Source organism: Xenopus laevis, chromosome 2L, assembly GCF_017654675.1.
Source record: "Xenopus laevis strain J_2021 chromosome 2L, Xenopus_laevis_v10.1, whole genome shotgun sequence".
Classification (NCBI taxonomy): domain Eukaryota; kingdom Metazoa; phylum Chordata; class Amphibia; order Anura; family Pipidae; genus Xenopus; species Xenopus laevis.
In genome coordinates, this window is record NC_054373.1 from 2,951,689 (window position 1) to 2,974,786 (window position 23,098).

Here is a 23,098-nt window from a genome sequence, read left to right on the forward strand (position 1 = left end):
CAGCTCTGGAATCAGCCTCTAGTCACCGCTACAGCCTCGCGAACTTCGCATACGTCACACAACTCCTTAATGCAGAGGGCGCTCCCGGCATCAACTCTGGTCGCAAACTTATGACGTCACTACGGCCGTCCTTTAAAGCCGCGCTGATTGGTGCATTAGATGTGCGGAAAATTTGAGTTCTACAATCGCCAAAGAAAACAAGAGAGAATTGGGGAGCAGCGGAATCGGTAATGGCTCATGTACTGGGCTGGTACCGGGCTCCAAGTGTTGCTCTAAGCATGCTGGGAGTTGTAGTGACAGCTCGACTTGTTCCCTGTGTATTTCGCTCTCAGCTGTGACAAGTAACCCTTCCCTCTCCAGCCAGAGACTGTGCCCAGACACCCCTTTATTCCTACAGATAACCTTGTTACTCGCCATATTGTCCCCCATGTGTCCCCTCCTCCTGCTTTACACTGGCACCTGTATGGTACATAGGAATGGGCACCTGCAGCTCTGTATGGCAGCACCAACCCTATGAGACAACTGACTGGGACAATATTCATAATAATCTCATATGAGCAGGGGACACAGACTGGCAATGTGGGGGGCTACTTGTTTCTACTCACAGCCCAGCTATGGTCTCCACCTTTTCTGGGAACAATACTTTATACTTTATTCCCTATTAATAACATTGGGATCACTGGCCTTCCTATATATTTATCTTTATTCCCTATTAATAACATTGGGATCACTGACCTTCCTATATATTTCTCTTTATTCCCTATTAATAACATTGGGATCACTGGCCTTCCTATATATTTATCTTTATTCCCTATTAATAACATTGGGATTACTGGCCTTCCTATAGATTTATCTTTATTCCCTATTAATAACATTGGGATCACTGACATTCCTATATATTTATCTTTATTCCCTATTAATAACATTGGGATCACTGACCTTCCTATATATTTATCTTTATTCCCTATTAATAACATTGGGATCACTGGCCTTCCTATATATTTATCTTTATTCCCTATTAATAACATTGGGATCACTGACCTTCCTATATATTTATCTTTATTCCCTATTAATAACATTGGGATCACTGACCTTCCTATATATTTATCTTTATTCCCTATTAATAACATTGGGATCACTGACCTTCCTATATATTTATCTTTATTCCCTATTAATAACATTGGGATCACTGGCCTTCCTATATATTTATCTTTATTCCCTATTAATAACATTGGGATCACTGACCTTCCTATATATTTATCTTTATTCCCTATTAATAACATTGGGATCACTGACCTTCCTATATATTTATCTTTATTCCCTATTAATAACATTGGGATCACTGACCTTCCTATATATTTATTTTTATTCCCTATTAATAACATTGGGATCACTGACCTTCCTATATATTTATCTTTATTCCCTATTAATAACGTTGGGATCACTGGCCTTCCTATAGATTTATCTTTATTCCCTATTAATAACATTGGGATCACTGACCTTCCTATAGATTTATCTTTATTCCCTATTAATAACGTTGGGATCACTGACCTTCCTATAGATTTATCTTTATTCCCTATTAATAACATTGGGATCACTGACCTTCCTATATATTTATCTTTATTCCCTATTAATAACATTGGGATCACTGACCTTCCTATATATTTATCTTTATTCCCTATTAATAACATTGGGATCACTGGCCTTCCTATATATTTATCTTTATTCCCTATTAATAACATTGGGATCACTGGCCTTCCTATAGATTTATCTTTATTCCCTATTAAGAACATTGGGATCACTGACCTTCCTATATATTTATCTTTATTCCCTATTAATAACATTGGGATCACTGACCTTCCTATATATTTATCTTTATTCCCTATTAATAACATTGGGATCACTGACCTTCCTATATATTTATCTTTATTCCCTATTAATAACATTGGGATCACTGACCTTCCTATATATTTATCTTTATTCCCTATTAATAACATTGGGATCACTGACCTTCCTATATATTTATCTTTATTCCCTATTAATAACATTGGGATCACTGACCTTCCTATAGATTTATCTTTATTCCCTATTAATAACATTGGGATCACTGGCCTTCCTATATATTTATCTTTATTCCCTATTAATAACATTGGGATCACTGACCTTCCTATATATTTATCTTTATTCCCTATTAATAACATTGGGATCACTGACCTTCCTATATATTTATCTTTATTCCCTATTAATAACATTGGGATCACTGACCTTCCTATAGATTTATCTTTATTCCCTATTAATAACATTGGGATCACTGGCCTTCCTATATATTTATCTTTATTCCCTATTAATAACATTGGGATCACTGACCTTCCTATAGATTTATCTTTATTCCCTATTAATAACATTGGGATCACTGACATTCCTATATATTTATCTTTATTCCCTATTAATAACATTGGGATCACTGACCTTCCTATATATTTATCTTTATTCCCTATTAATAACATTGGGATCACTGACCTTCCTATATATTTATCTTTATTCCCTATTAATAACATTGGGATCACTGACCTTCCTATATATTTATCTTTATTCCCTATTAATAACATTGGGATCACTGACCTTCCTATATATTTATCTTTATTCCCTATTAATAACATTGGGATCAGCCATCATTTTTACTTGCGAGGCTGGTAAAATACCGGCCAGGAGGCAACTCTAAGCCCAGCCCTCCCTCCTGCTCTAACTGAATCCCAGACAGACCAGCAGCCCATCATCATTTATTTATATAGGGCCGACAGGTTACACAGTGCTTTACCTTGGTTATAACAAACAGGGAATAAATGGTGGATAACAAACAAGGGTTACAGATACAATAGAATTAGAGGGGCCTACAAATTAGAGGTTGCAAAGTAAAGGTTAGGGTACTAGAAACAATATATCATAAGATCCCGAGGTAATGATGGGGCGCAGGATAAGGTTGGGTTCAGTCTCTGCCCAGTAACACTTTGTTTGGTTCCCAGTAGGAAACATGAGGAGGAGCTCAGTCACCAACAGGCAGTCGCTTCTGCCCCTACGGGTACAAGATGCCAACCGCATGGGTCTCACCACTCCACAGAGGTAAATTCTCATTGGCCATTATAGTGTCTGCTTCTGCCTCAGAGGGTTATGGGAACTGTGAATAAATCAATGAATAGAATGACAGACAGGGATTCCAATGACAGTTGCACAAGGCGGCACCATAGCAGTGTGCCCTCTGTACCTGTGGCATTATCACTGTGCCAGTCTGTGTGCCCTCTGTACCTGTGGCATTATCACTGTGCCAGTCTGTTTGCCCTCTGTACCAGTGGCATTATCATTGTGCCAGTCTGTGTGCCCTCTGTACCTGTGGCATTATCACTGTGCCAGTCTGTGTGCCCTCTGTACCAGTGGCATTATCATTGTGCAAATCTGTGTGCTCTCTGTACCTGTGGCATTATCACTGTGCCAGTCTGTGTGCCCCCTGTACCTGTGGCATTATCAATGTGCCAGTCTGTGTGCCCTCTGTACCTGTGGCATTATGACTGTGCCAGTCTGTGTGCCCTCTGTACCTGTGGCATTATCACTGTGCCAGTCTGTGTGCCCTCTGTACCAGTGGCATTATCACTGTGCCAGTCTGTGTGCCCCCTGTACCTGTGGCATTATCAATGTGCCAGTCTGTGTGCCCTCTGTACCAGTGGCATTATCACTGTGCCAGTCTGTGTGCCCTGTGTACCAGTGGCATTATCATTGTGCCAGTCTGTGTGCTCTCTGTACCTGTGGCATTATCACTGTGCCAGTCTGTGTGCTCTCTGTACCTGTGGCATTATCAATGTGCCAGTCTGTGTGCCCTGTGTACCAGTGGCATTATCATTGTGCCAGTCTGTGTGCTCTCTGTACCTGTGGCATTATCACTGTGCCAGTCTGTGTGCCCTCTGTACCAGTGGCATTATCACTGTGCCAGTCTGTGTGCCCTGTGTACCTGTGGCATTATCACTGTGTCAGTCTGTGTGCCCTGTGTACCTGTGGCATTATCACTGTGCCAGTCTGTGTGCCCTGTGTACCTGTGGCATTATCACTGTGCCAGTCTGTGTGCCCTGTGTACCTGTGGCATTATCAATGTGCCAGTCTGTGTGCCCTGTGTACCTGTGGCATTATCACTGTCCCAGTCTGTGTGCCCTGTGTACCTGTGGCATTATCACTGTGCCTTTCTGTGTGCCCTCTGTACCTGTGGCATTATCACTGTCCCAGTCTGTGTGCCCTGTGTACCTGTGGCATTATCACTGTGCCAGTCTGTGTGCCCTGTGTACCTGTGGCATTATCACTGTGTCAGTCTGTGTGCCCTGTGTACCTGTGGCATTATCACTGTGCCAGTCTGTGTGCCCTGTGTACCTGTGGCATTATCACTGTGCCAGTCTGTGTGCCCTGTGTACCTGTGGCATTATCAATGTGCCAGTCTGTGTGCCCTGTGTACCTGTGGCATTATCACTGTCCCAGTCTGTGTGCCCTGTGTACCTGTGGCATTATCACTGTGCCTTTCTGTGTGCCCTCTGTACCTGTGGCATTATCACTGTCCCAGTCTGTGTGCCCTGTGTACCTGTGGCATTATCACTGTGCCTTTCTGTGTGCCCTCTGTACCTGTGGCATTATCACTGTGCCAGTCTGTGTGGCCTCTGTACCTGTGGCATTATCATTGTGCCAGTCTGTGTGCCCTGTGTACCAGTGGCATTATCACTGTCCCAGTCTGTGTGCCCTGTGTACCTGTGGCATTATCACTGTGCCTTTCTGTGTGCCCTCTGTACCTGTGGCATTATCACTGTGCCAGTCTGTGTGGCCTCTGTACCTGTGGCATTATCATTGTGCCAGTCTGTGTGCCCTGTGTACCAGTGGCATTATCATTGTGCCAGTCTGTGTGCTCTCTGTACCTGTGGCATTATCACTGTGCCATTCTGTGTGCCCTCTGTACCTGTGGCATTATCAATGTGCCAGTCTGTGTGCCCTGTGTACCAGTGGCATTATCACTGTGCCAGTCTGTGTGCCCTCTGTACCTGTGGCATTATCACTGTGCCAGTCTGTGTGCTCTCCATACACTGTTCCAACGAGCTGCTCCAATTCCATTATATTTCTCTGGAATGTGATTGCAGCATGTGTTGGTGATTGGAACGCCCTGCTTTGGGGTCTGCCATGGGTCTGTTCAGCATATCTGGGGTTCCCTCTATTTGTTCTAACAACTCACCTACTGCCCCCCCTCCAGTTCCCTTGTTACCCCAATGTCTAATTCAGTGCAACCCTGTGCCTTGTTCCTAGCAAAGACAGACAGGGCTTCGGGAAGCTGAGCATGAGCAAGCCCCACTCCGGCACATCTGAGAGGAAGACCAGCTTCTTTGGGAAGAGGTGAGTGCCCTCATTACTTTAACCATGTGCTCTCCAGGCTGCTGTGCTCAGGACTCTTTAGTGTCTAATTTGAGACTCTGTTTAATGTGACCTAGTGAGATGGCAGATGATACTTGGTTGTCAGTTTGCAGTTGGTCACTTTTTTTTTTTTTTTTAAGGCAGTGATACTGTCTGGGTGGACCCTCTTGTTTGTCTAGTCTGTTATTCAAGAGACTGCCTGGTTGTCAGGGTCAGTCACCATAGCACCCAGATGCCAGTTTGTCTGGTTACAGCATTGTTGTGGCACACAGATCAATGATGTTTGCTTTCTCCCCCACAGAGCGAGTAATGGTACAACCCGGACAAGTCAATACGGAGCCTTCGGGGGTGCTGAGAAAATCAAGGACCCCAGGCCTCTCCATGACAAGGCATTTATACAGCAGTGTATACGGCAGCTCTGTGAGGTCAGTACTGAGACTCTGCTCTGACTTATTCTGCTTTCCATATCCCCCGTGCAGTCCTTATAATAAATGCTTGCACTGTGGGAGGGGCTTCTATCCAACTATGAAAGGACTGGTAATCTGCTTGTGCTGTGGGAGGGGCCTTTAAATGGGTTGTTCGCCTTCCAAACACTTTTTTTTTTTTCCAGATTGTTCCCAAGAACCAAACTTTTTTCAATTACTTTCCATTATTAATTTTTTTAGTGTTTTTCCAAAATCTAAGTGTAAAGTTGAATGTTGGTGTCTCTGGTGTTTGAGTCTGACAGCTCAGTAATTCAGGTGCAGACTCTGAACACATTTAGTTCAGTGCTGTCCAACTTCTGTGGTACCGAGGGTCAAAATGTTACTGGCCTATGAGGAGGGCCGATAATGGAAGTCAGTGTTGGCCACTCCCCTTTTAAGCCACACCCACTGTAAAACCACACCCATGTTACCACAAGAACTTCTAAGATCATATCCACATTAACGATGGTAACACACCAAAAAACCAAATGGTTGGTGCTCACTGCAGGGAAATCCCTCATCACTCATATGTGAGACATTGAAGTCATGTTAAAAACATCCCCTTAAATCCATATGCCTCATCCTCCCCTGTGGATAATACAGCAACCCCCCAACACATGATTAAACACTTTAGGGGCCCTTAACAACAGTTTCCAAATGCTAACAAACCCCTAACAGGCTTACATCCCACAGGTAGCGTAGGGCAAGCAGAGAATGGCACACACATGCAGCACTGGGCAAGCAGAGAATGGCACACACAAGCAGCACTGGGCAAGCAGAGAATGGCACACACAAGCAGCACTGAGTAAGCAGAGAATGGCACACAAGCAGCACTGGGCAAGCAGAGAATGGCACACACAAGCAGCACTGGGCAAGCAGAGAATGGCACACACAAGCAGCACTGGGCAAGCAGAGAATGGCATACACAAGCAGCACAGAGTAAGCAGAGAATGGCACACACAAGTAGCACAGAGTAAGCATAGAATGGCACACACAAGCAGCACTGGGCAAGCAGAGAATGGCACACACAAGCAGCACAGAGTAAGCAGAGAATGGCACACACAAGCAGCACTGGGCAAGCAGAGAATGGCACACACAAGCAGCACAGAGCAAGCATAGAATGGCACACACAAGCAGCACTGGGCAAGCAGAGAATGGCACACACAAGCAGCACTGGGAAAGCAGAGAATGGCACACACAAGCAGCACAGAGCAAGCATAGAATGGCACACACAAGCAGCACTGGGCAAGCAGAGAATGGCACACACAAGCAGCACTGGGCAAGCAGAGAATGGCACACACAAGCAGCACAGAGTAAGCAGAGAATGGCACACACAAGCAGCACTGGGCAAGCAGGGAATGGCACACACAAGCAGCACAGAGCAAGCATAGAATGGCACACACAAGCAGCACTGGGCAAGCAGAGAATGGCACACACAAGCAGCACTGAGTAAGCAGAGAATGGCACACACAAGCAGCACAGAGTAAGCAGAGAATGACACACACAAGCAGCACAGAGTAAGCAGAGAATGACACACACAAGGAGGGAAGGCAGAACAGAGCAGGAGACAGGGAAAGCTCTCAGTCTAATATGTACTACATACAGTAACACAGTGCTGGGGCCCCTTCAGCAGTTTGTATGTGTGTGAACAATGTGGCAGTTTCAGCACAGTATAGGGTTTAGGTTATAAATAATAGAGGTGTCACGAGTGTGAACAATACAGGGGGATAAGAGTCAGAATTTGAGGTTTAAACAATGCAGGGGTCAGTTAATCTCTGTAGTGATACCTTTTAAATCTTACATATGGTAATCAGACACGGCATGTGGAGGGTCACAGAAGGGGGGTCGCCAGTTGGACAGCCCTGATTTAGTTGATCCATTTCTCAGCAGCATCTCTGGAGTATCAGTAACTATTGTATCAAGTCTAACAGCTGCCTGTAATGAAACTCAGGGATTCTGCTCAGCAGGGACAAAGATAAGAAATGTATCAACTAAATGTATCAATTTAGTACAGTTTACAGGGTCAGCGACCCCCCTCCTTCCCAGAGCTGCTTTGGAAGGTGAAAAATGACACTTTCCACTTCAATATTAGAAAAACATCACACGTAGAAAATAGAAAGTGATTGTCAAAATTAGTTATTTCTGGTGATCTGTCTGAAATCTACTAGTTGTTTGAATTTGAACAACCCCTTTAAGGTTGCATGGAAGCTATTACTAGTCATATATGTGTACAGGTATGGGACCAGTTATCCAGGATACTCTGGACCAGATAACAGGTCTTTCTGTAATTTGGATCTTCATACCTTAAATGTACTAGAAAATCATTTAAAGGGCATGTAAAGGCAAAAAAAAAATACAATCCCATGTTTACTTTCTTGAATGAAAAGAAACCTATCTCCAATATACTTTAGTTAAAAAATGTGTACTGTTTTTATTAGAAACCTGACTGTATGCAGTGAAATTGTCCCTTCATTTACTGCTGTGGATAGGAATTGTCAGACGGTCCCTAACTGCGCTGCAGGGAAACAATCATACTTATGTACAGCAGGGGGAGCCCTCACCTTACTTCCCAGCCATGCAGAACTCAAGCAGCTTTGTTTGTTTTCCTGTAGAACAGTCGGCGACTGTGAAGAAGTGCCAGTTTGGAATGCACGAAACGCGTTAGTTCTATTAATCTCGCCCACTGTTAATGTCACAAAGTGTTGGTTAATAAAAGCCATCAAATCAATACAGCAGCGACTCTGGATACCTTTTGTCAGTGCCGGAGGGCGGAGAGACACTGATATATTCTGATTATTAATCAGTCTTGCTGTATCGGCTTCTGGCAGATATTATTTGACTTGTGCTGTTTTGATCATTTATAACGATCCCTAAGCAGCCCAGACCACACTGAGCATGTGCACAGTCTTGGTCTTGCAAAGATGTATAACAAAGTTACAAGATGGTGACCCCCTGTGGCCAACTTTGAAAGCATAAATTATTTGTTTGATTAGGCTTGTGGTGCAGTAAGTTTATGTTTAGTATACAAAATACACCATTTCTAGCCTTATTCTATTTTAGAAATCCCCTTTAAACATTAAATAAAGCCAATAGGCTGGTTTTGCTTCCAATAAGGATTAATTATATCTTCGTTGGGATCAAGTACAAGCGACTGTTTTATTATTAATTAATCTACCTGTTTGCACACTCAAAATCAAAAACAATTTAACGAGAGGGTGGTTTTGAAAAAATAATTTTTACTTTTTGTTCAAAAAACATTTTACACGGACAACGCCTTACAACACATGGCATAATTTATACAATTAAAAAAATAGCATAGAATATCAACCACCCATTAGTTATATGTAGCAAGCAAGAAATCAGCAAGGGAGCAGATACACCTACCAGAAAAATGAGAATGGCCCCCCTAAAGACGGAAGCTTCAGGCTGATCCTATGCTTTAACCTGTCATTATAATATTCTCACACAGAACTCTTCCAAATATAGAATTTGTTCAGAAATCTTTTTTTGTCCTTTCAGTTCCTGAATGCGAATGGCTACTCCCAGGCTCTCCCAGTCAAGTCCCTGCAGGGCCCCTCCACCAAGGACTTCCTCAAGATCTTTGCCTTCATCTACTCATTTATATGCCCCAATTATGAGAACCCGGAGTCCAAGTTTGAAGAGGAGATTCCCAGGATTTTTAAGGAACTCGGGTAGGTACCGGTTGAGCCACTAAATAATTCTATTGGGTTCCATAATGATTAGTGTTTTGATTTCTGCTGATTATTATTAGTGCCAGTTTATTGGTCAGAAAATTCATATTGTACAGAGATTTTAGCTCTTCGTTGCTCAAGCGATAACTCTCTTCCCTCACCCAGGTACCCCTTTGTTTTGTCGAAAAGCTCCATGTACACAGTTGGCGCACCCCACACGTGGCCGCAGATTGTTTCAGCTCTTGTCTGGTTAATAGACTGTGTCAAGGTATTCGGTTTAACTCCTGCATTAGCGCAAGTGATCTCTTATTCAGTTGGCCATGGAGGCTCAGATCAAGCATATGTTGCCCTTTAGCTTCACAGGAACTTTCCCTGCCATTGGATTATAGCTTAATGTGCCCCTCTTCTATATTCAAGCAAATGTCATTATTAACATGTATTTTTAGAATGCCAACATATTTTGCAGCACAGTGATAAAGCTTATAGTATAATAATGCAGTAACTATGGGCACAATGGCACAGACAGTGGTCAATTTATCAGCCATTAAAGGAGAACTAAAGCCTAGCTAAAGAAGTAGGTAGAAATGTTGTACATGATGTTTTGTGCTTCTGTACCAGCCCAAGGCAACCACAGCCCTTTTGCAGTAAAGATCCAGGCCCGGATTTGTGGCAAGGCCACATAGGCCCGGGCCTAGGGCGGCAAAAAATAGGGGCAGCATGCCGCCCAGCCGCATTATGGGGACGTGTGCGTCCCCATTCAATTACACCAGCTGCACAGGCATTTTTTCGCCGGTGCGCTGGGAAGGGGAAGTGTAGGCGGGCACTAGGACCACGCGGCCGCCTGGTCGGACCGCGTGGCCTAGGCGCTGTAAAGATCTGTCTCTCCAAAGATGCCCCAGTAGCTCCCCATCTTCTTTTCTGCTGATTCACTGATTCACATGCTCTGTGCTGCTGTCACTTACTGAACTTAGGGAGCCACTCAGAATAAACAGTACACATAGAATAGAAATGTCACAATATAAGGCTGATTAGTAATTAATACACATAATTACTACATGGCAGCACAGAAACCAGTGCAATTAGCATCAGAATTGAATAATCAGCAAACCTGTAGCATCAGCTTATATTACAGCCAGGGAAGCTCATTTTCTGCTGGATAATTAGCGACGAGCCCTAAGCTTAGCTTCTCAACAGCCAATCAGAGCCCACTGAGCATGTGAGTGTCACAGACACTTTCCAAGATGGTGACCCCCTGTGACAAGTTTGAAGTCCTGGATCATTGCTGCTATTGACAAGCTCAAACTTTAGCCTCGTGCAATAAGTTCACTCTATAAAATAGGACATTTTTAGCCACATTCATTTTTAGGGTCTAGCTCTTTAAGTAGGAGCTGTATCTTGTAACAATGAAACCTTCTCTCCTCCTCTATAGACTTCAGGACCTTTTTTCCTTGTATTGCATTTTACTACCTAACCCAGGGCAATTTCTGTCCTCTCATTGGTACTTACCAGGGTGTCTTTGTCCAATCATAGCTGTTCAGTGTGTTGAGGAGTGAGAATCCAGTGTTTGATGAGCCTCAGACGGGGGAACAAAGCGAGAATGGAATTGACTTCAACCAGGTGGGTTTTATTCCCTCTTCCAGGCGTTTGTGGAACCAGCGCAGGTCTCCTGCCTCCTCATTAACAGGAACAGAGCCCAACCATCCGGCTTCCCTGATTTGTAGTCAGTGGTGTGTTCAGGATAGTTGTACTGGCAGCACCCTCTCTATATAGGAGACCTATAAGATAAAAAAAAAACAAAAAAAACTAATTTTGTAGGCAATGATGTATACTATATGGTGCTGGTTTTACTTTTGGCTGTAAATTAATATTGTCTTTAAAAATAGTCCCTTTATTAGATGTTCTCTGGTCCCTGAGGGTTGGGTCCCTGCCAGAAGCACAGTAGGAAGGGGACAGCCAATCACAGCCCTGAATTCACACAAGCACAGAGAGGCTTCAGTCCCCTATCAGGTCCTGCCTGCTGCTGATTGGTTTCTGTCCTACAGTGCAGTGAGCTGAGAGTCGCCGACTCCCCTGCACAGCCTGGGAAAGGAGGCAGCAGCAAGTGGAACACATGGGTGGGACTAGTAGGGTTTTTGCAGACCTTTTCAAAGTAACCAGAAACACAACATTTTAAAGCACATTCCTTCTATATTTAAGAGTTTAATGCACTGCTCATTCTTGTTTTTTTACAAAGAATGTCTCCTTTAAAGACAGTCTATAAACAAGTAATTATCCCTTTCTTGCAATTATGGCAGAACCTTCTCGATCCGATTAGTGACACCCTGGGAGTTCTAAAGAGGCAAAGACTGACCATTCACAGTATAGAGCACTAACCCCCTGTACATGTTATTTGCCGTATCTCACACTTACTGTTTATTAGAGAGATCCATCGTGGCAGCAGCAGAAAGTTAATCTTTGGTTTATCCCTGTGGGTCCAGTTCTCAATCGCTCATTCCCGTTTGCAGCTGTTCCTTGACTACACCGCGCGTTGCTATGATCAGTTCATGGAAGGATGCGACACATTTGAAGAGTATGACACAGACGTGTGCACCAAGCTCAGTAAGTAACAGGGAAATTATCTTTTTAAAGGGGTGGTTCACCTGTAGGTTAACTTTTAGTATATTATTGAATGGCCATTTCTGAAACTTTGAACAATGTCTGACCTGTTACCTTGTCAATATGCAAAACCAATAAAAAATCACAAATTAAAAGAAAAAATGGCAAATTCTAAGTAACTTTGCAACTGGCCTTCATTATTAATTTTCTTTTTTTATAGGGCTTTTAATTATTTGCCGCCTTCTTCTTTTTCCAGCTTTCAAATGTGGGTCACTGACCCCATCTAAACAAATGCTCTGCACATTTATTGTTGTTGCTACTTTGTATTCCTCCTCTTTCTATTCAGGCCTCTCCTATTCATATTCCAGTCTTTATTCAAATCAGTGCATGGTTGCTAGGGTAATTTGGACCCTAGCAACCGGATTGGTGAAGCCGCAAACTGGAGAGCTGCTGAATACAAAGCTAAATAAGTCAAACCATGAAATAAACAGTGAAAATTCATTCATTAAAGGGATTCTGTCATGGTTTTTATTTCTAAATGACACTGTTTACACTGCAAATAATTCACTAATACAATATAAAATTCCATTCCTGAACCAACAAGTGGGTGGGGTTTTTTTTTTGTAGTTGTAATATTGATGTGTAGGTGCATCTCAGGTCATTTTGCCTGGTCATGTGCTTTCAGAAAGAGCCAGCACTTTAGGATGGAACTGCTTTCTGGCAGGCAGTTGTTTCTCCTACTCAATGTAACTGAATGTGTCTCAGTGGGACCTGGATTTTACTATTGAGTGGTGTTCTTAGATCTACCAGGGAGCTGCTATCTTGTGTTAGGGAGCTGCTATCATTGTTCTGTTGTTCGGCTGAGGGAGGGGGTGATATTACTGCAACTTGCAGTAAAGTGACTGAAGTTTATCAGAGCACAAGTCACATGACTGGGGCTAGATGGGAAACTGACAATATGTCTGGCCCCATGTCGGATTTCAAAATTAAATATAAGTTTAAGAGGAGGGGTGTGACTACGGACTAACCAGGACAGACGTGTGATAGTGTAGCTCCGTTCCTGTTCTACAAAATCCAGTACCTTACCCTGACAGTGTGGCTTGGAAACCACCGCAAAGTTGCGCATTTACCCCCTGTACCATCCAGGCACACTGGTAGACAGCGAGATGAGGAGAAACCGGGGCCCAGGCGCCCGCAGTGGTGCTGCAGCCGCAACATCGGAAATCCAAGATGGCGGCTCTTCACAAAGGAGCGGTGCGTCCCACAGACCCCACAGCTCTATGGACCAGACAGATAAGAGGAAGAGCATAGGAGCCCTGGCAGCACATAAACTTGGCAGGTATGTCAGCGACCCTCCTGTTGAATCACAGGGAAGTGGCAGCAACTGCTCGTCTCCAGCTTTTCCATACAACTCTCCCCAGCCAGTGTCCCAGATGCAGATATGGCTGAACAGGCAGCACCCCAGCCACCATTGATGGAGGTAATGACACTGATCTGTAACCACCACGCAGTTACTATTGCTAAAATTGATGATCTGAAATCTGACTTTGCCCTCATCAAACATGATGTGCAAAAGATAAGAGCGCGCACAGTTGAAGCAGAGAGCAAATAACATTGCTGAAATGGCGCAGAAAGTACGCGCTCTGGAGGCCAAAGCAGATGACATGGAAAATAGACTGCGCAGGAATATTATTAGGTTGTTGGGCTTGCCAGAAAGGACAGAAGGCAGTACACCTGAAATATTCCTGGAGAGATGGCTACGGGAACAATTGGGCGGCGATGCTTTCTCGCCAACTTTCATTGTGGAACGTGCCCATAGGATCCCTGCTCGTTGTCCTCCTCCTGGAGCTCCTCCTAGACCCTTCATTGCAAGACTTCTGAACTACAGAGAACGTGATACGATCCTGACAGAAGCCCGGAAAAACAAGAAATCATCCATGACAACGCCAAAGTCTCCATTTATCCTGATTTTTCAGTGGAAGTTCGTAAGCAACGTCTGAAGTTCTTGGAAGCTAAAAAGCGCCTGAGGCAGCATAACCTTCCCTATGCCATGATGTTTCCGGCTAAACTGCGAGGGAGATCGAACAAAAACTTCTCTCAAGCGACAGAGGGTGGCGCACGCTTACCATGCACTCTTCTCAACACATGCCAGGGGAGTCTCCCTGAACCGTTAATACTAACCAATATATACTGCCCCCCACCCTTCTTATTAGCAATACTGGAACATGTCATACAACAATCTCAGACCAACGTGCAGTCCACTCACATCTACTTTGCACTCCTTCACCCCTGCAACTCTAGATGAAGTCAGCAAACTTCTAGCCAGCTCAAAACCCACCACCTGCTCCCTTGACCCCATACCCTCTCGCCTTCTCCACCCAATCTCTGATACACTCTCTCCTGCACTTACCCACCTATTCAATCTTTCACTCTCTACTGGTACCTTTCCATCATTATACAAACAAGCACTAATCACTCCTATCCTCAAAAAACCTTCCCTTGATCCCAGCTCTCCCACTAACTATCGACCGGTCTCCCTTCTTCCATTCGCCTCCAAATTACTAGAAAGGCTTGTTTATAAACGCCTGATCCAGCATCTCACTCACAACTCCCTCCTCGACCCCTTGCAATCTGGCTTCCGCCCATCACACTCGACTGAAACTGCCCTCACCAAAGTAACCAATGATCTTCTATTGGCAAAGTCTAAAGGTCATTATTCCATTCTAATCCTTCTAGATCTCTCTGCAGCCTTTGACACAGTTGACCACACACTCCTCCTTGACATTCTACACTCATCTGGCATTCGGGACACTGCTCTTTCATGGTTTACATCTTATCTGTCTGACCGTTCCTTTAAAGTTTCCTTCTCTGACTCTACTTCTACTACTTTCCCACTCTCTGTTGGAGTTCCTCAAGGCTCTGTTCTTGGCCCCCTGCTGTTCTCGCTCTATACAACTTCACTAGGAAAACTCATTCAGTCATTTGGACTTCAGTATCACCTTTATGCTGATGACACCCAACTCTACTTGTCTACTCCTGATCTTTCTAATTCTGTCCTTTCCCAAGTCACAGACTGTCTCTCTGCTGTCTCCTCCTGGATGTCACAGCGCCACCTGAAACTGAACCTTTCTAAAACAGAACTCATTATATTTCCTCCAAGATCTTCCCCTGTCCCTCAGATATCACTCACCGTAAACAACACCACCTTTCATTCCACCACACAGGCACGCTGCCTAGGAGTCATCTTAGACTCTCATCTGTCTTTTTCACCACACATTCAAACACTTGCAAAATCTTGCCGTATTCAACTGCGCAACATTGCTCGAATACGACCATATCTCAGTTCAGAATCAACTAAAACACTGATTCAGTCTCTCATCATCTCCCGCCTTGATTACTGCAACTTACTCCTCACAGGTATTCCAACAAGTCACCTTTCACAACTCCAATCTGTTCTAAACGCGGCCGCTAGACTCATTCATCTATCTCACCGCTCAACATCAGCTGCTCCCATATGTATGTCCCTTCACTGGCTCCCAATCTCTTCTAGAATCAAATTCAAATTACTTACACTCACATTCAAGGCCCTTAATAATGAAACCCCTCCCTATATTTCATCTCTAATCTCCAAATACACTCCTTCACGAAACCTACGCTCTGCTTCTGATCTTCGCCTCACTTCTCCTCTGGTCACTTCTGCCCATTCTCGTCTACAAGACTTCTCTCGGGCTTCTGCTTTTCTCTGGAACTCTCTGCCACAAGCTGTCAGACTTTCTCCTTCCTTCCAAACTTTCAAGCGCTCCTTAAAGACCCATCTGTTTAAAGAGGCCTATTCGTTGTACCTTAATTAATCATTGCTGTATCAAAAATGACAATGTGTTTATATAATCCTAATGTCTCAATTGTACCCTAACCTTTTAGTTTGTAAACCCTATTGTACTCTGTAATCCTTGTCTGTTAGCCACCATTTATTCCCTGTTTGCTATAACTGCAGTAAAGCACTGCGTATCTTGACAGCGCTATATAAATAAATGATGATGATACAAAATCATGGCTTCGTTCCCAATCGGCCAACAACTACACAAAGGCTGGAGTGGGTCAACAGATTCAAATATCTTAGAGTTACCCTAACAACTGACCTAAATAACTAAATTTTGGGACATATTCAACCTATATTGTCTCCTTTTTTGCCACTTTGAAAAAACTCCTGCCTACAGCATCTCAAGGGGCTTCAGGACTTTCATTACTGCCCATTAACGAGAATCAAACTGCTGGGACACCTTCAAGTAGACGATTCCTTCCCTACTCATTCGCAACTACGAGCCAAAGTCGGAGATCATCCAGTACAACTGTTTCGGTATTTACAACTACAACATGCCTTTCAGGCTCAATTTGGCTCTCTCAGTGTTGAGTAGAAAACCCCTTCAATAGAACTTATCCTCCGACATCCCCAAACCATAGAGCTAACATCTTGCCTCTATTGAGCTCTCCTTGACTCTACTCCTCCACTCTTTGCTAGAGCAAAATCCAAATGGCAGCAAATACTTCCAGCACTTGCTGATGAGGACTGGGAGGAACTCACCGTTACACTATACAGTGATCTCATCTCTAATAGAGATAAAATTATTCAATTTAAATTTGTCCATCAGATTTATATCACTCCATTAAAACTTCAAAAGATGGGAGGCAGACCAATGGCTGACTGTCCCAGGTATCTATCACCAAACGGCTCTTTCCTTCACCTGGATTGGGAATGCCCTCCTATACAGTGCTACTGGAGAAACATAACTCAATACCTTGAAAATACTCTGGATTTTCTGAACTTGTGTACTCCAGAAATGTGCCTTTTGGGGCTGATAGCCGATTCCCAATGACCAAATCCAGATCTCTAGCCAGAGTACTGTTGTTCTATGCCAAAAAGCTGATGGCTATGCACTGGATGGGAGGCACGGCACCTGCAATTGCCCGATGGGTCAACTTGATTAAGAAAATCCTTCCTGCAATTAGACTTACTTACGAAGGAAGGGGTTGTCCATCGAAATTCGTCAAGATATGGTCCCCTTGGCTAGATAGTAATGCAATTGAGGCCACTAATTAACCACCTAATTAATTAACTTTCAGTAACGTGATGTCAATATTCAGTACCTTGCATGTTGGGAATATGCAGATCCGATAGTAGGTCATTCTCATACTATATTGCATGTTTGTATTCCTATGCTATTTGACATGAAGGTACAGTGTACACCTTTTTCTCTTCCGTGTCTATTGTTTGTTGTTTTTTAAAATAGAAATTTTAAAAATAAATAAATATATATATATATATATAGTATATTCTGCTGGAGCAAAAAAAAAACTTTTCCCATGACAGTATCCCTTTAACATATAGTCACAGTAGATGAGATTATGGAAAGACCAAACATGGCGACGCTCACCCCTGGTAATTGTGCTTAACCCACTATTGCCTGAACCTCTCCCCACAGAGGAAGCGTATCACGTGGATGAATCCAACCTGGAAGCCCTGCAACAGGAATCCAGGAGACTGATGGAAGAAGTTGAGAGATTGGAAAAGGAAAAAGAGAATGAGCCTGTCCGTATCTGTAATATAAATATGTGCAACACGTTTTATGTTCTGCAAACAGCGCGGAGCCTTAGTGTGGCCCTAAATACAACTCCCAGTATTCATGAGATGGCAACCAATCAGACTTTAGAGTCTACTAGCTTAGAGCCATTAGAATAAACTCAATGCACTTACAATAAATGAAGATCAATTCTGATTGGTTGCTATGGGTTACCAGACTGGGAAAGACTTTACACAGCTCAATTTAACATTCGTGTAACATTAATCTGCTCACAGGACCGTCTGGCCTCCATGAGAAAGCTAAAGGCTTCCTTGCAAGGCGATATCCAGAAATATCAGAACTACCTGACTGAGATCGAATCCCATTCCACCCTGTGGGACCAGCGAGTGAGTAGTGTTAGCGAGGAGTTGGAAGCGTCAGGTGAGCGATTGTGTTATCACCAGGGGGTGGGGCTTGATGTTGCTAGTGCACATTAACACCAATAAAATAAGAGCTCCAAAATGTCCCCCATGTCCATCATTTTTGGTAGCTGTTTGGGGGAGGAGTAGTGCTGCCATCTGGAGGGGCTTTGCAGCCCAGTCGGTCTGCCCAATCATATTGCTCCATGCATCTTTAGTGTCTCTCGCTCTCTCTAAATTCATAATTTGCCAAAATGTCATTAAATAGATTTTACTACTTCTGTTTTCTCCTTCATCCACTCCTAGAACTTGAGAGCAGAGCCATGCAACAGGAGAACCTGCGCCTGAAGAACATCTTGGACAACCAGAAGTACTCGGTGGCTGATATAGAGAGGATAAAATACGAGGAAAATGAACTGCAGCAAACGATTACCAAACTGACCAAGGACCTGGATGAGGACAAACAGCAGCTGTGGAGCGAGGAACTGAAATACGCCAAGACGAAAGAGTCGGTATGGGGGATTAGGGACTGGCACTGAGCAGTTATTGGCTAAATCGTGGCTAAAGTGACCCTTGCCATCCTTAAGGCATTAGCAACAATCTGATTGGTTGCTCTGGCAGATCTTCCCCACCCTGTGTGACAGACCCTAATGCTGAGGCTATTGGGAGCTGTCGTTTCGGGTGCTGGGTTATTGTTGGCGCAGCTTGGCTATAATATGGGACTATTAATTATCTCTCCAGGTGGAAACACAACTGTCAGAATTTCACAAGATTGGCAGGAAAGTGCGATTGATCCCTCCTACAGCTGAGAATGCCAATGGCTACGACTTTCAGATCCAGTGCAACCTGGACGGTGATCAGAGCAGCTTAATGCACTACCGGAACAAGATCAATGTGAGAAACGGGACTGGAACGGTTTGCCCCAATAGGAAGGACTTGGTAGTCCAATGTGCAGCGCTAATTTCTCCTCTTCGTTTCTGTTTGTCAAGGTGCCGCTTGTGGAAACCCTGTCGCAGTGGGAGGGCCAAATTGCCAGCGCAACCAATAAGAAGATGGGGGTTGAGGACATGGTAGAGCAGGTTAGGAATGACCACACCAGGGGGTACCTGCAAAATGACCTTCTGTTTGGTTTCTTTGGCTCATGCCATTTTTTACTTTGCCTTCTGATTATTAGTCTAGTGTTTGTCTTCTCGTGTGATTTTCTGCTTTAGCTGAACACCCTGGTCAGTGAGAAAAAGAATGAAGTGAAGGTTTATAAAGATGAAGCTCAGAAGTTGGAGGAGCTTTATCAGCAGAAAGTGGAGGTGAGTTCTGCAGTTCATGTGCCTCTTGCAGATTAGACATGACAAACCTTGCTCTGCACACTTAACCCACTCTTGTCTGTTTCATGGGCCTCCATCAGGAATCCGAGATGGATGAGAAAAGATGGATCTCTGAGATTGAGTCGCTGGAGAAACACAGGCAGCTGCTTGAGTCTGGAGTCAACAAAAGCCTGGATGAAGCCACGAAGGACCTTCAGAAAGAGCAGCAGGAGTAAGTGATCCCTGATAATCTGACATTCTGTCCCAGTGGCAGCTGAGATTCTAGCTATCTGTATAACAGAACATTCTGTCCCAGTGGCTGCACAGATCCTATATGATCCCCATTGTAAGCAGCAGTCCTGTCCTGCTTTATGGCAGCTGAGATTCTAGCTATCTGTATAACAGAACATTCTGTCCCAGTGGCTGCACAGATCCTATCTGATCCCCATTGTAAGCAGCAGTCCTGTCCTGCTTTATGGCAGCTGAGATTCTAGCTATCTGTATAACAGAACATTCTGTCCCAGTGGCTGCACAGATCCTATCTGATCCCCATTGTAAGCAGCAGTCCTGTCCTGCTTTATGGCAGCTGAGATTCTAGCTATCTGTATAACAGAACATTCTGTCCCAGTGGCTGCACAGATCCTATCTGAACCCCATTGTAAGCAGCAGTCCTGTCCTGCTTTATGGCAGCTGAGATTCTAGCTATCTGTATAACAGAACATTCTGTCCCAGTGGCTGCACAGATCATATCTGATCCCCATTGTAAGCAGCAGTCCTGTCCTGCTTTATGGCAGCTGAGATTCTAGCTATCTGTATAACAGAACATTCTGTCCCAGTGGCTGCACAGATCCTATCTGATCCCCATTGTAAGCAGCAGTCCTGTCCTGCTTTATGGCAGCTGAGATTCTAGCTATCTGTATAACAGAACATTCTGTCCCAGTGGCTGCACAGATCCTATCTGATCCCCATTGTAAGCAGCAGTCCTGTCCTGCTTTATGGCAGCTGAGATTCTAGCTATCTGTATAACAGAACATTCTGTCCCAGTGGCTGCACAGATCCTATCTGATCCCCATTGTAAGCAGCAGTCCTGCCCTGCTTTATGGCAGCTGAGATTCTAGCGATCTCTATAGAAAGTGCATCAGAAAAATGTCTAACGTAAGTAACATTTTGGAGAGGTAGGTGGGTGGGCCATGTTTTAAAGAGTGTAGTAGATTATGAATTATGATTAAAATCGTACTGATCCCAGGGACATGGCATAAAGGATCCCATACTTGTAGCTACACCATGAGTAACAGCGCCTCCTACTGTTTGTCAGTCTGCAGTTGGTAGAACATCAGACTGAAGAAGAGACGAGACAAGTCGAGAACAAGCTGGCCCGCGTGGTGCATTCTGTGGCCAACCACATTGCAGTGATAGAGGTAAGTGGTTAGTTTGTGGTATGTAAAGAGATGGGTAAGAAAGGTTAATGGGTGGAGGGGTTGCCATACACAAACTCTGTTTAATGTATTAGTCCCAACTTCCTGCCTTATTGTACAGATTAAATGCTGTCCCTTCCTATTCATGTATGATGTGCTATTTACTTGCCCTTTCGTCTGTATCAGAAACACCTGGAGGAGAAGCATCTGAAGGTGGAGCGGGAGTACGAGGAGTTCATGAAGGAGGATCTGCTGCTGGATCTGCAGGAGCTGCTGGAGAAATACAAGGAGAAGGCCAAATTGCTGGACTCCTTACAAGAGTGACGCTCCCCCAATAATGATGTGCAGGATTATATGGGTCACATATTCTAGTATTGGCATCATTATATGGCACGGGTGTGTCCTGTGTGTTCTCTATGTATATTTGTATCTAGAACAAGTTATGTCTGTAGTGTTTCCTTCTGCAGAACTCCTCCCTCACATTTGTTCTATTTTTGTACATGTTTTTCAGTTGTTTTGATAATATAAATAAAAATTCTCTAACCCTGGAGATAACAAAAATTTAGTGAGATATGTAAAAATAAAAGTGAAATAAAATATATTTTTTTTTAAACTGGATTTACTGACATTTTACCGTTTGTAAAAACTCTGATTTCTGCTGAATCCAATGATCCCAGATATGTATTTAGTACCCCACTTTTCTTGTCCACAACGCGCCCCAACACTAAAACGCCATTTTGTACAATTTTACATTGGAGCGCACCAGATCAGGGCATTTATAGGTTAACTGGGAAGTGAAATACCCCCATAAGTAGGTGTTTTTGGAAAGTGCATACCTCTACGTTTTTAGTTGTGTTGTAGTTTGTGCTGTAAATGGAGCTGCCGTCTTACAGTTCACCCTGAGATGCAACAATATTTTTATTTTTTTTCTGAAACTCCATAGTCACAAAGGCAGAAGTGAATTTGACAAAAATACTCCAATAAAAATGTTCCAATGAACCCAAATATGAACAAACAAGTACTCGTGAGTAAAACAATACCTTGCATGTACGGGCGCACCTAGAGACACAGCCTTCAAACACCCCAAAACAAGGGCAATTTTACTGGAACGTTTGGGGATTCGCTCTAATCGCACACACTCAGTTTTTTAGTCCAAACACCCCCTTACCTGTGAAATACCCCCCCACAAACTATTTATTCCTTGAAAGTGCCCACCTGCAGCTATTCAGCGGCACCACCCTTGCTTTCATGCATTCAGAGTTGTGTGCACAATTCTGCCCTAAAGCTGAATGCCCACCCCCTTATAGACAGAAGAGTGAGCCGAGACCAGGTCCTTGGGGTTAGTTCTGGGATTCTTTACGTTACAGCTGTTTAAAGGCCAGGTAAAGGCAAACAAATAAAATCCCATTTTTACTTTCTTTAATGAAAAAGAAACCTATCTCCAATATACTTTAATTATAAAATGTGTAGCGTTTTTATAAAAAACCTGACTGTATGCAGTGAAATTCTCCCTTCATTTACTGCTGTGGATAGGAATTGTCAGACGGTCCCTAACTGCTCTGCAGGGAAACAATCATACTTATGAACAGCAGGGGGAGCCCCCGCCTTACTTACCAGCCATGCAGAACTCAAGCTGCTATTTCAGGAGATTAGTGTCCCAGCGCCAAATTGCTTCTTCTTCGGGCGACTAATCTCCCTGAACTGCCTTCGGAACGCTTCGGCTTTCCAAAGATGACCAAAGTTTCTTTGTGAGGCAACTTCGGGCGACTTTGGAAAATGAAACTTTCTGAGTGCCACCCCGCCGGCGATTTACATTCTAGCCGGCGGGAAGGCAGTTCAGGGAGAAGCAATTTGTCGATGGGCGACTAATCTCCTGAAATAGCAACTTGTGTCTCTGCCCTTACTGTTTCCAACTCCAGCTGCAGGGACAAAGATCATGGAGCCAGATTTAAACAGATAAACTGGGATTCTATTTGGAGGATTATTTTGCTGCAGCCACTGGTTCTGCAGAGTTGGAGAAAGTTTGTATTAAACAATACAAAAACTATAAAATCCACATTAGATTACATGACAACACAGGAGCCAGTGCAGTCTGTATATTCTGATTATTAATCAGTCTTGTTGTATCGGCTTCTGGCAGATATTATTTGACTTGTGCTGTTTTGATCATTTATGACGATCCCTAAGCAGCCCAGACCACACTGAGCATGTGCACAGTCTTGGT

General features: G+C 43.7%; 1 protein-coding gene across 2 annotated transcripts; it reads left to right on the forward strand.

Annotated features, from left to right (window-relative positions):
* Positions 1-112: 112 nt before the first annotated feature.
* ndc80.L (NDC80 kinetochore complex component L homeolog) lies at positions 113-21,492 on the forward strand. Of its 2 annotated transcripts, none has more exons than XM_018245384.2 (17): positions 113-227; positions 3,027-3,120; positions 5,326-5,412; positions 5,732-5,855; positions 9,414-9,586; positions 9,752-9,854; positions 11,117-11,203; positions 12,091-12,184; positions 17,662-17,768; positions 18,036-18,180; positions 18,465-18,670; positions 18,900-19,052; positions 19,148-19,237; positions 19,370-19,462; positions 19,561-19,691; positions 20,775-20,877; positions 21,061-21,492. In XM_018245384.2, exons 2-17 carry the CDS (start codon positions 3,032-3,034, stop codon positions 21,196-21,198), a joined length of 1,923 nt encoding a protein of 640 aa, XP_018100873.1. In that variant the 5' UTR covers positions 113-227; positions 3,027-3,031; the 3' UTR covers positions 21,199-21,492.
* Positions 21,493-23,098: the final 1,606 nt, after the last annotated feature.

Excerpts from the sequence above, each read along its gene's own strand:
- ndc80.L (XM_018245384.2), top strand. The coding sequence starts at position 3,032 with ATGAGGAGGAGCTCAGTCACCAACAGGCAGTCGCTTCTGCCCCTACGG. Across the intron at positions 11,204-12,090 it reads ATGGAATTGACTTCAACCAG|CTGTTCCTTGACTACACCGC; the intron begins GTGGGTTTTATT and ends TCCCGTTTGCAG. Across the intron at positions 12,185-17,661 it reads AGACGTGTGCACCAAGCTCA|AGGAAGCGTATCACGTGGAT; the intron begins GTAAGTAACAGG and ends CTCTCCCCACAG.